The sequence below is a fragment of the Stomoxys calcitrans genome, chromosome 2 (genome assembly GCF_963082655.1).
Source record: "Stomoxys calcitrans chromosome 2, idStoCalc2.1, whole genome shotgun sequence".
Taxonomy (NCBI): Eukaryota; Metazoa; Arthropoda; class Insecta; order Diptera; family Muscidae; genus Stomoxys; species Stomoxys calcitrans.
The window spans coordinates 130,495,419-130,509,084 of record NC_081553.1 but is presented as its reverse complement, the minus strand read 5'-3'; the positions used below and the strand labels follow the sequence as shown (position 1 = coordinate 130,509,084).

General features: G+C 29.4%; 2 protein-coding genes across 6 annotated transcripts in view; one reads left to right on the top strand and one right to left on the bottom strand.

Moving 5' to 3' along the window:
• The window catches only part of LOC106093483 (RYamide receptor), an 814,074-nt gene that overhangs the window by 614,390 nt on the left and 186,018 nt on the right, over positions 1-13,666 (bottom strand). The gene's annotated exons all lie outside the window — the stretch shown is intronic.
• LOC131994753 (uncharacterized) lies at positions 547-2,432 on the top strand. The gene is made up of 3 exons (XM_059361623.1): positions 547-2,005; positions 2,063-2,147; positions 2,219-2,432. Exons 1-3 carry the CDS (start codon positions 823-825, stop codon positions 2,430-2,432), a joined length of 1,482 nt encoding a protein of 493 aa, XP_059217606.1. The 5' UTR covers positions 547-822.

Here is a 13,666-nt window from a genome sequence, read left to right as displayed (position 1 = left end):
CTTTGAGCATCGAGAGTATGAGTCATCGATGACGTCATAACCCCACCCCACCCCAAACCCCACCCCACCCCAAACCCCAAACCGCACCCCACCCCATTGATGACGTGATAACCGCACCCCACCCCACCCCATTGATGACGTGATAACCGCACCCAACCGCAGCCGATCGTAGCGCAGGTGGCGACCGCAGGGGGGTATGTGGTCAGATGGCGGGCCGCCGGTTGAAATGTGTGGACGGACATTAGGGCGCAGATCGCAGGGCGCAGATCGCAGGGCGCAGTGGCAGATTTCGATGATGACTCATCGCCCAGAGTTGTGGTGAGGGTAGTTTAAAATTAGAATGATTATGCATGATTGTGTATGATTGTTAAGAATTGTGGTTTGAGTTGTTTATAATTAGAGTAGAGTGTGATAAGAAATGTGATTGGTATCGATAGTTATCCTGCAACCCCACCCCACCCCAAACCCCACCCCACCCCAAACCCCAAACCGCACCCCACCCCATTGATGACGTCATAACCGCACCCCACCCCACCCCATTGATGACGTGATAACCGCACCCAACCGCAGCCGATCGTAGCGCAGGTGGCGACCGCAGGGGGGTATGTGGTCAGATGGCGGGCCGCCGGTTGAAATGTGTGGACGGACATTAGGGCGCAGATCGCAGGGCGCAGATCGCAGGGCGCAGATCGCAGGGCGCAGATCGCAGGGCGCAGTGGCAGATTTCGATGATGACTCATCGCCCAACTTCAACTAGTGTTGGAGGGTGGGTGATGTAGATTGCTGACCGCAGGCTATAGTTTGGTTTGAGTGTGAGAGTTTATGATTAATGTTGAATGTTGTGTGACCACCACACTGGAGTGTGATGAAATAATTGTGGTCAGTGTAGTTCTATTTTTTCCCAGGAAGAACAAGAGTAAAAAATTATATTTGTTTTCGTATAAAAAGGGCAAACGGTTTCATATTGTAATCATTATATTAAAAATCATTTATTTAATCAAATTCAAAATTATTGTTATAAAAATGAGAGAATTTGTATGTAATATTTGTGAGAAAACTTACGAACATAATCAATCTTTGAATCGTCATTTGCGTTTACAACATTCAATTGAGTGTGTGAAATGTAATCAGAATTTTAGTACTTATCCAGAGCTTTTAAAGCATATGAAGTCAATGGACCACAATGAAAAAAAAGAGGAAAAAACGGTATACTGTGAAAATTGCAATTTAGCTATTCCAAAAAATCAGTGGAAGAATCATATCAGCACTAACACACACATCGATAAGTGTGTAAAATGGTTAGATAAGGATGTGTCTTGCTTTGGATCTAGCTTTCAAAATCGAATAGAAAGTTATAAAATAAAAAATAGTGAGATCAATAACTTGATACCCGAAAACTTTTTCAAATCAATTCAAGAAAAAGTAATCAATATAATTCAAAAGGCGTTGCAAAAGCATGAATCTATTAAATATAATTGTACACTACATTGTAATTATATTTTGATGAAAGAGAAAGCGGAAGATGAAATTAGTTTATTTACACATCACACAAAAATGTTGGTACTATCTCCCTCAAGTACACTGGAAGAAATTTTAAATCATTATATTGAAAATTGTAATGAAATAATTAAAAAAATGAGTGAATTCCAAGAACGAGATAGTGGATGGACTTTAATCGAAATAAAACATCTAGAGATCAACATCAACAAATATACATGTTTGAGAGGATCTCAATACATAAATCTTCCTCCCAAAATAAGGAATAAAAAGGCTTGCATCAATGTGCAAAACAATGATGTCTATTGTTTTAAATGGGCAATAATATCAGCATTAAATCCACTTCCAAAGGAAAAGAAACCACATAAATGTAGCAACTACAAAGTAACGGACATTAAGGCACACATTATAACATTGGAAAATAATATAATATTAAATTTTGAAAACATGGAATTTCCCCTTACCATAAATAAAATCAGAGTCTTTGAGTTGCAGAATCCTGATATAAGTATAAATGTGTTCGGTTTAGAGGATGCTAAGATTATAGGTCCTTACTATTTTACAGAAGCTGAGAAATCAACTCACATCAATCTTCTCCTAATAGAAGAGGATGATAAATTTCATTACATCTGGATAAAAAATATATCAAGGTAAAAATAATAAGATATTATTTTGATTACAATACAATACTAATTTATTAAAAAAATATATATATTTTTAGATTGTTGCGAAGTTCTATAACAAAGAATAAAAATAGGATTCATTTTTGTAACACCTGCTTAACTCATGTTTCTTCAAGTAGTAGACTAGAGAAACACAAACGTGAGTGTAAAAAGATGGTGACAACAATGCCATCAGATAAAGATAAAATACTTAAATTTAAGAATTTTAAACATAAATTAGATATTCCATTCTCAATTTTGGGGACACTATAAAATAAAAAAATAATTAAAAGAAAAAAATGGTTTTGTTTGTTTTGTTTTTTTCACAAGATATTATATTTATTAAAGAGAAATTGTATACATAAATGACCACAATTGTAAGTATTAAATTTTTGTTTTTGTTTATAATTGTATTCGATAGGTGGTTTTAAATAATTAATAATTTCCAACGGTGGTTGTAAATTACCAAAACTATCAAAATATTCCTTATAGTTGTAATTTTTGTAATAGGCAACCCAATGTGTTCCTGGCCCATTAGTTGTATCTAAATTAACTATTCCACATTCTTGTCGTAGTGGTTTGTTTGGTAATGAGTCACGCATAAAAACCCCTCTAAAGTGTTTCAATGGCTTGCAGTACTTAACCAAATCGATATCCGTCAATGGTCGATTGGGTAATCTACTTAGAAGTTTTTTGGAGCTGGTTTATAGTAAAGTCCATATCCTTTTTTATAAGGTTTAAGATATAATCCTTTTCCCATAGCAATTGATTCCATATATCTGTTATGACGAGTAGCTTCAGCTAATTGTTCTTTCCCATTTTTGATATCCTTAACTGCTTTTACAATAGCCGATCCTCCAGTTGCTAAACCTCCAAGGGCTGATAACGCAGTTAAAATTGGAACTATTGGTAGAAATCCACCAATTTTTGGTACTCGAATGACTCTTGGTACACCAATATTACTCTTCTTTTTATTTTTAAAACTTGAATGTACAACGTTTTTTGCAATTTTTACAGCATCATATATATTGTTAGGTTTCTTATCTTTTAATACTTTTAAAGTATTCTTAACTGTCGATGCAAATAATTTTTGCTTACATTGCTTTTTCTTCATTTTTCTTTTTGTTGTCATACCGAGTCCGAATTTAACTTTTGCTTTAAGTAAGTTTGTTACTAACCAAGCGTTTGCTCGTTCTTTCCAATTGCTATCTGTTGATTTAACTCTTTGCCAAGCTTTTTCTATTAAAACTTTATCAGCTTGATGACGAGAATGAATATCTTTATTTTGTGAGTATGCAATATCGTGTTCTCTACAAGCTGAATCCAATAAATTTATTCCTTTGTCTCCTTGTGCTAAACGTTGTGCTAACTTAGTTCCTGGTCCACAAAATTGATATCCAGGTAAATGCACTTCAAACGGAAGATTATTAATTAAGTTGTTTACCAATCCAAATCCAGTAACAGACTGTTTACATTTATTATAAATCTTGTAATTAATAACCATAATTTTTTTTGATTATGTAGTGATAGGGTACACGATTTAAATGAAAATAAGAGTTTTTGTATATATATACTTAAATTTATATTGAAAAAGTTTAGTTAGCAATATGCGTTTAATAGAACAAACTAAACAGATTGCTGTGAAAAACATTGATAATGTCTGTTCACAGAAAAAAAGGATTGTACATAGTACTTTATTACCAAATTCTATACGTGCCCTTATAGTAGGCCCATCAAATTGTGGTAAAACAAATGTTATGATTAGTCTCATAGAAAGCCCTAATGGCCTCAAATTCAGGAATATATATATATATTCTAAATCTTTATATCAACCAAAATATCAATATTTAAAAAAATTGATTACTCCAATCAAAGGAATAAACCTATTCACATTCTCTGAAAATGAAAAAGTTATAAGTCCAGCCAAAGCAAATATGCATTCTATAATGGTATTTGATGATGTAATTTGCGATAAACAAAATACTATAAGGGATTATTTTTGTATGGGAAGACATAAACACATTGATTGTTTTTATTTATGTCAAACATATACAAGGATTCCTAAACACTTAATACGTGATAATGCAAACATGATTATCATATTTAAGCAAGATGAAATGAATATTAAACATATATATAATGATCATGTCTTGGGTGACATGACATTTAAAGATTTTTTAAAGCTTTGTAGTGAATGTTGGAAAGATAAATATGGATTTCTTATTGTGAGCAAGGATGATCCCATTGATAAAGGTCGATATCGCAAAGGATTCAATTGTTTTATTCAGTTATAATATAAATCAGATTGATAACAGATATAATGTAGATTATAAACAGAATAGAGAGCAGATTGGTGACAGAAAGAAAGCAGATCGGTAGCAGATATAAAGCAGATCGGTAGCTGATATAAAGCAGATCGGTAGCAGATGTAAAGCAGATCGGAAGCAGATGGATACATAACCAAAAAAAATAAAAAATAAATTATCCAATCATGAAGAGACACAATTTGTTGAAGGAAATTGTAAAAACACGAGCAGTATTGAAAGAAAAGTTAAAAAACATTAAACTTAATCAAATAGATAGGGATAATCTATTAGAAGATACATTTCAACCAATAACCAAACCTTTGAAGGATATTATAGGAAAACTAGATGAGAACAAAAAAGAAAGTAATCAGTATTCTAATAAATATAATGATAAAAATATTTATGATTATAATAAACAATATGAAGACGATGGAAAACTTGATAAAAACAATAAGGATGATGATGATGATGATGATAGCTTTATATCAGACATTTATAATGATGATGATGACTATATGTCTAGCAATGGACTTCAAATGAGAGATATTACCTCAAGTAATGATAATGAAAGATATAATAATCAACATTCATCAACAATATTTCCGAATATAGTAAATTCTACACATAAAGAAGATAATTCAGAAATAGAACAGATGGATATAGAGAAATTTTCACAAAAACGAAAATTTTCATCAGATGAAAATAACACTAATAAAAGGATAAGAAAAAATTATAATATTCCAGTTGATTTAAAGAGAAAAGATTATACACTAGAAAAATGTGGAGTGAATCGGAATGAGCTTAGAGAAAAATTAAAACGATCTAATGATAACAATCTCAGTTTATTTGACGATAACGATAATAAGCGGATGAAAAAATCACATCTATTTTCAAAACGAAAATGTGAATTTCAGTTAAATACTAATAAAAAACGTATAAAATTAACTAACAACAAAATCATAAATATAAATAAACGAAAAAGACCCTCACAATTAAATACTGATAGAAAACGTTTAAAATTGATTAATAACAACCAATTAAACTTGAATAAACGGAAAGGTGTTTCACAATTAAATCTTGATAGAAAACGTATAAAATTGAATAATGATATCTCATCAAAATTGAATAAACGAAAAGCTGTTACGCAATTAAATATTGATAGAAAGCGAATAAAATTGAGTAGTGATAATCTATCAGACATAAATGTAGCATCTTCATTACCCAACGTTCTACAAACACTTATCGATAATAGACAATTAGATAAAGTTTATGGATTTCATATAGATACAAATGGAAATATGTATTTTGGAAAAAATCAATTAAAATTTAATGGATGTAACTCTATTCAAATTGGGGAATCTATTTGGAAAATGTCTCCCGGACTATTTCAACTCATGTTTCACATTAAACCTCAACATTATACAAAGAAGGATTTAAATCAATATAAGGATATTTTGATGAAAACAAATGCTCATAAAAGAAATTATTCACCAGGAGAACAAATTAAGGGAACTCAAGCTTATAAATATCAATTTATAATAAAACGGTTATTTGATGTGAATTCAAATAGGATATCCAAAGGTAATGGATTGAGTTTGAAATCATTAGACAATCACAAACCAAATTATATATATTGGGATGACCCTAACGAATTGGTTGACAGATTAAGATTGCTCCTTTCATCTGAAGGTGTTGGTCACAACAATCACAAAAACGAAATTATTTCAATTGTTGAAGAATTGCGAGAAGCGCATATTATTAAATAAAAAAATCAAAAATGTATACAATCAATAAATTTGGAGAGAGCGGAAGTAAAAACCAAGTCAACAATGCAATGCTAAAATTGAGTTTAGGTAGATCACTTGGAATTACTATTCACAACAATGCTTTAAACTTTCATGGGAAGAAAATAACTAATTTAAGTGCTCCCTCTGATCCTGATGATGCTGTAACAAAAATATTTTTGAAAAAAAAAATAGATAAAATCGAAAATAAAATCAAAAATCAGCAAGATGAAATACTTAGAAGATTCGAAGAATTACAGAACAAACTAAAAGAAGACATACATATAGAAAAAATGAAAGAATATATTTTCAAATGGGTTGAAGTGGAAAAAATTGTTCTAGAAAATAAAAAACATATTGAAGCTATAAACAGTGATTTAACTAAACTAAAAAGTGTGATTGATCAATTTAACAACAACTTGAGTACCAATTTGAATATTTTGAAAAATCATAATATTGAAGATACGAAAAAAATTATTGAAGATACTTTAAAAATAATAAATATCCGATTTGATTCCATCGAAGATTTTCTTTTTCAAAGTATTGGATATACTAGAAAAAATAAATATTTTAATTAAATATTTAAAATCAAAAATAAGATATAGTAGAGGGTATATAACATCAAAACAAAACAATTTTTACTTCAATCGACAACATCAATATGGAGCTTAACCAGGATAAGAGAGAAATTGTTAATGAACTACACAAGCAAGCACGAAAAAATTTTGGAAGGAGACGAGTGGTTATGAAGGGTATCGATGATTTGTGGCAAGCGGATCTTGTTGAAATGGGTAGTTATGTGAACTTTAACAGCGGATATCGATATCTTTTAACCGTTATAGATACATTCTCGAAAAAAGCTTGGGTTGAAGCAATAAAAAATAAAACAGCTCAAAGTGTAGTAAAGGCTATGCAGAAAGTTTTCAATCAAAGTAGTCGAAAACCCAAAAATTTACAAACTGATGATGGAAAGGAGTTTTTTAATAACAATTTTTCTCAACTTATGCAAACAAATCATATAAATCATTATTCAACATACAGCACTCTAAAAGCATCAATCATAGAACGATTTAATAGAACACTGAAAGGAAAAATGTGGAAAGAGTTTAGTTTTCGTGGAAATTATAAATGGATTGATATATATAAAAACCTAGTTAATATATATAATAACACATTTCATCGAACTATAAAAATGTCGCCGAATGATGTGAATTCCTTAAATGAGAAATCACTTTTAGATTCAGTCTACAACAACCTCAAGGTATTTAAAAGACCAAAGTTTAAAATCAATGATAATGTGCGAATAAGTAAATATAAACAACATTTTGAAAAAGGATATACACCAAATTGGACTACCGAAATATTTACAGTTAAATCTATTAAAAATACAAATCCTAATACATATATACTTAAGGACTATCAAGGAAGGGATATAGAAGGTGGTTTCTATGAATATGAGCTATCAAAAACCAAATTTCCACACACATATTTAGTGGAAAAAGTGATTAGAAGGAGAGGAAATAGACTTTATGTAAAATGGTTAGGATTTTCTTCAGAGCATAACTCTTGGATAAATGCTAATAATATTTCACAATAAAAGAATAATCAATTACATAAATCATTTATTCTAACGTCAACCGTAGAGATGTCGATAACATTAACCTTAAATGATGAAAAATCAGTACTTGTCGCCAACTACTTTCCACCAATAATTTTGAAACAAAGCTATGTTTGCGGTTTAATAAGTTTTGATACATATCACTCAATACCAAATGTTGATGAAGAGAACAATAAATTTCATATAGGTGGACATGAAATAACTATTCCTCTTGGATCATATGAATTTTCGAATATATCTGAGTTAATAACGGATGAATATCGCAAGCTTAATAAAAAAAATGGAAATCTTATTATGAAAGCAAATTACAATACACTTCAAACATATCTGAAGAGTACGCTTGATCCAATTTATTTTGATAAAGAAAACACTATTGGTTCATTATTAGGTTTTAGTAAAAGAGTACTTGAATCGAATGTTGATCACTATTCTGATAAAGTGATAGAAATTACAAAAGTAAACACTATAGTTATTGAGTGTAATATTGTAACAGGATCCTATATAAACAACAAGTCAGCGCACACTCTTCATCAGTTTTCACTCGTCGTTAGCCCAGGATATAAAATCACGGAAAATCCTACTAACGTTATATATCTACCTGTTAATACAAACACAATAAATACCATTGTTTTGAAAGTTGTTGATCAATCTGGAAAATTGATAAACTTTCGTGGGGAAAAAATTTCAATTAGATTACACTTGAAACCATCTAAAGAATGATAATATTTAACAAAAAGGAGGTATTTGCGGATATAACAATCACTCAACCATCAACTTTGAAGGGATACACAACTAAAATATCACATCACCACAACAGGAAACATAAAGGATTAAAAAGGAAAAAGAGAAATATTTTAAGTAAAACTAACCAAGAGTTCCTGGAAAGTTTGGGTTTCACACTAAAATAATAAAGGGTTGAGTTTAAAAATGAGTAACATTATTAATGTTTTACAAAAACCACAATTTGATAATGCTATAATAAGAAAGGAGTATCACAGCTATATATCATATTTACAATCATTTCAAAATAATGATGAAATTAGGATTTCCATTCAAAACCAAGACCTGTATGTCGTTCCTGGTGAGAGTTTTTTATACATTGAAGGTTTTGCAACAAAAGCGGACTCTACAGTATCAGCATCGATAAAGTTATTAAACAATTGCATAGCACACTTATTTGATGAGATAAGATATGAACTTAATGGTATAGAAATTGATCGTACACGTCATTTGGGTATAGCAACAGAAATAAAAAATTATGTATCATTAAATGAAAGCGAAAGTCGAAATCTAGTCAACGCAGGATGGGCTCCATTTAATACAGATGATCTTACTCTTGTGAGTGGATATTTTAATTTTTGTGTTCCACTGAAAATGCTTCTTGGATTTGCTGAAGATTTTGATAAAATTATAGTTAATGCTAAACATGAATTAATTTTATTGCGATCAAAAGATGATACGAATGTATTGAAATCTATCATTTCCAGTGAAACCTGTAAACTATCAATTTTAAATATTACATGGAAAGTTCCACATATTCAACTTGCTGATGTATACAAGCTGCAAATGCTTAAAGTAATTAATAACCGTCAACCACTAAATATATCATTTAGAACATGGGATATGTATTATTATCCTGCAGTTCCATCGAATACAAAAGTTTTATGGAATGTTAAGCTTGCAAATGAAAATGAGCGACCACGTTTTCTTCTTTTAGGATTCAAAAGTAGTGAAAAAAAATTTATTCACTGTGATATAACAAACATTAAGGTTCATTTGAATTCTGATACATATCCATATGATGATCTTAACCTCAAGTTTGATAGGAACCGTTTCGCCCTACTTTATGATATGTATATAAAATTTCAACAAAGCTATTATACACGTGAACCGCAACCTCTATTAACGCGCGAAAAATTCAAGGGTGAAGCACCGATTATTGTTCTTGATGTAACACATCAAAATGAAACAGTAAAAACTGGCCCCATCGATATACGAATTGAATTGGAAACATCTAAAAATATATCACCGAACACATCTCTATACTGTTTAATTATTCATGATAAAATGTTTGAATATATACCTCTAACAAATGAAGTAAGAAAATTATTGTAAATGTAACTATATTTTTTATCTATAGAAATCATAAAATAAATAAAAAGCAAAAACAAACACAAACAAAATGATTTTTTTTATTAATAATGTAAAATTAATATATAGGTGAGTTGTTTAAATGTAAAGAGGGAGAGGTAGAATTATTGTTTAAATATAAAGAGGGAGAGGGAGAGGTAGAATTATTATAAATATAAAGAGGGAGAGGGAGAATTAATGTCGAGAAGAGAAAGAGAATTTTTATTTCGTGTTTGCTTTACATTTATAGAATATATAAGGTTGGGTATTTATACTACATTAATTAGTATCTCTCCAACACACCTCCAATAGTGTAGATATAAGAAAATAATAAATTAACATAATGAAATTATATTGGGTATTACTTTGTTTTGTTATACTTCATGTAACAATTCATAATTCATTATCATTGCCAGTTGTATTTGATTCCACAACTGATTCAGCGTTATCCATTACATCTGATCCTACAATCGACTTAAATTCAAAAACCGTTGAATTTAATTTAACACTACCAAACAAAGATATTCTTAAAGTAAATATTTCATTTGTTATGATGAAAGAAAGTGAAATATTAGAAAACAGAGATGATTTTTATATAAAAAATGAAACAGATGATGCAGACTTATCAACTAGCACCACTACAATAATTCCTATAGAAAGTGAAGAAAAATATTTTACTGTCGATGAAGCTATAGAAGCATTTCGCAAAAGGTTAATTACAAAAGAAGCAGATATTGGTGGTATACTGGATGCTGCAGAACCTTTTTATCGTCATTTTAATTTACAATATGAAGATTTAAATATACCAATCCGTTGTACTTATGATAGTAACTACATGTTACGTCAACTAAAAATAAGTTGTTTTGAATATCGTGAAATTGAACAAGAACGAATTTTAAGTAATGGTGAAATTGAGAAAGTTCGAGTTCAAGATCTCAAAAAACATTTAGAAAATATTGTAATAACTGATATTGAGAACTATACTCAAACATATAAAATGGAAATAAGTTAGAAAACAGCAATTAGTTCTCTTATATACATTGAATTGAATAGTAGTATGTATTTAAATAAATTAATATACGTTGTTGTTTTAATTATCATATATAGAATATATCCTAGTATTCAACAACAACAACAACAATACTATCCAATACCTTACAATAGATGTAATCAAAATCATCAATATGATAGATATAATACCAATCAAAATGCTATTTTTGATGGTGACACTAGTAAACGTATAGAATTTCGAATAAAACTATCAAATAATACAGGAGCAAGAGTATATTTATCAATTCAATTATTAAATAATGCAACAATCGATGAGTCACTAACAACAACAACAACACCGAGAAATAGTCAAACGGATAGACCTAAAATTTTTACTATTGATGAAGCCATTGAAGTATTTAGAAAAGACTTAATAGAAAAGGAAACTAATATTGGTGGGATCATTCAAAGTTCTACAGTATTCTACCGTCATTTCAACTTAAAATATGAAAATGTAGAAATTAGACTCATATGTAGCTATTACAGTAACTACACATACCGCAAACTCAACATTTATTGTTTTGAGTATAATGCTAATAAATTTGAGTATAATTACAAATATAATCAAAGTACGAATGAATTTAACCCATTATTTGAAAGGGAAGAAAATGGTATAAATATCAGGACGCTTGATGTTAATGATTATTTGCAAACGTTACACATGAGTATACAGTAGTTCTCACCGGAATAAGAAAAAAAGCAATATGATTAAAGAAATATATAATTTTTTAAAAACATTTACCAATATCGTTTCCGAAGAAGATAAAAATAAATTAATTAATATAAAATCTCATCTGGAATTTGTGGATAGTTTAAAATGTAAAGAAAGTAAATTTGGTAACCACTATGACTGCTGTGTTTGGTCAAATGATAACGCACAATGTGGTCCAGATACATGTAATTGTATATTCTATGATATGGATAAAAGAAAGGGAGAGGCAGCTGCTGCGAAAATAATTAAAAATTATAAAAATATTTACAATACAGTTAAAAACAATCATTGTAATTTTAACAACCGATGAGTAAAAATGTCTAAAAACAATTTCATAATTATAGATGTTCAAGGTTTTTTCTTAAATAATAAATTTATTGCGAAGGAAATTTGTATTTTTGAACATAATCAGACAATTAAAAAGTTTATTATATACCCCCCTTGCAAATTTTCTTCCTTATCATTAAAGGAAAAGATTACAAATAACTGGCTTACGAAACATTTTCATGGGTTGAGATGGAATGATGGTAACATAATTTTTAAAGAATTTAACGATTATTTAAATAAATTTATAAAAAAACAAGAAAATCTAACAATATTTGTGAAAGGATGTGAAAAACAAAAATGGATAAAGCAATTAATAGAAGAAGATATAAATATAATAAATTTAGATGATGCTAACTGTTCAAACATATGTAATCTTTATAAAAATAATTTGCATATGAAAATTTGTAGTTATCATAAACAACACCCTAATTATAGATGTGCTGAAAAAAATGTTATTTTATTAAGTCAATTTATTAATGTTTTTTTAAAATAAAGCAAATAAAATAAAAACATATCGTTTTTTCTTTATTTAGGATATATAAGGCTATGTAATGTAAGTATACATTAGTTCCTTTTTTCATTTTGTTGGGGTAACTTCTCAAAGAAAATGATATTATCAACGAATATAAAATATCTATTAAAAGAATACAACTCCTACATTGATAAGGAACATAAACAATTTTTTGAAGAGATGATTGAAGAATTAAGGATATATAAAAATGTATATACTTCATTTATACAAACAACACATGGAATTCATACATGGGACTGCAAGCTGAACTCGATAGAAAATATAAATATTTGTAGTTGTATAATTAAATATAATCGTTACATCCTATTACAAAAACTCTACAATTTATACTATCGCATTCTTTGCAATAAAAGTGTAATCAATTCTTAACTTCAACTTGAATTTTTTTAATTTCCTTTACCGCAATTGGGTTTAGTAATATGTGTGGTATAGCAAATATTAATAAATATAAGTTAACCACCCTGTTCGCCCCTCTTCCTTAATGGAATGTTCATGGGCACATTTACATTGTTGCATTGCATTTGCATACGTTAACCACTATACCACCCTAGTACAGAAAACTTTTCAATTTATGTTATAGCAGCACTTTTGAGTTTGAGCTTTGTTATTTTCTTCACCACCATGATTTAAATTTAAAATTATGAGAAAGCATACCAGGCATTTGTGGAATTATATAAACGTGAAACCAATTATTAACTTCAACTTGAATTTTTTTAATTTCCTTTACCGCAATTGCGTTTAGTAATATGTGTGGTATAGCAAATATTTATAAATATAAATGATTGAAATTTTAAATTATGAGTAAGCATAGCAGGTATTATATGTTATCCACTGAAAACATGTTTACATAACACCCTAGTACAAAAACTGTTGCAGGCATATGTGGTACAGTATATTTTATAAATATATATTAACCACCATAACACCCTACCATAAAAACTTGAAACCAATTATTAATTTCAACTTGAATTTTTTTAATTTCCTTTACCGCAATTGCGTTTAGTAATATGTGTGGTATAGCAAATATTTATAAATATAAGTCAATCAC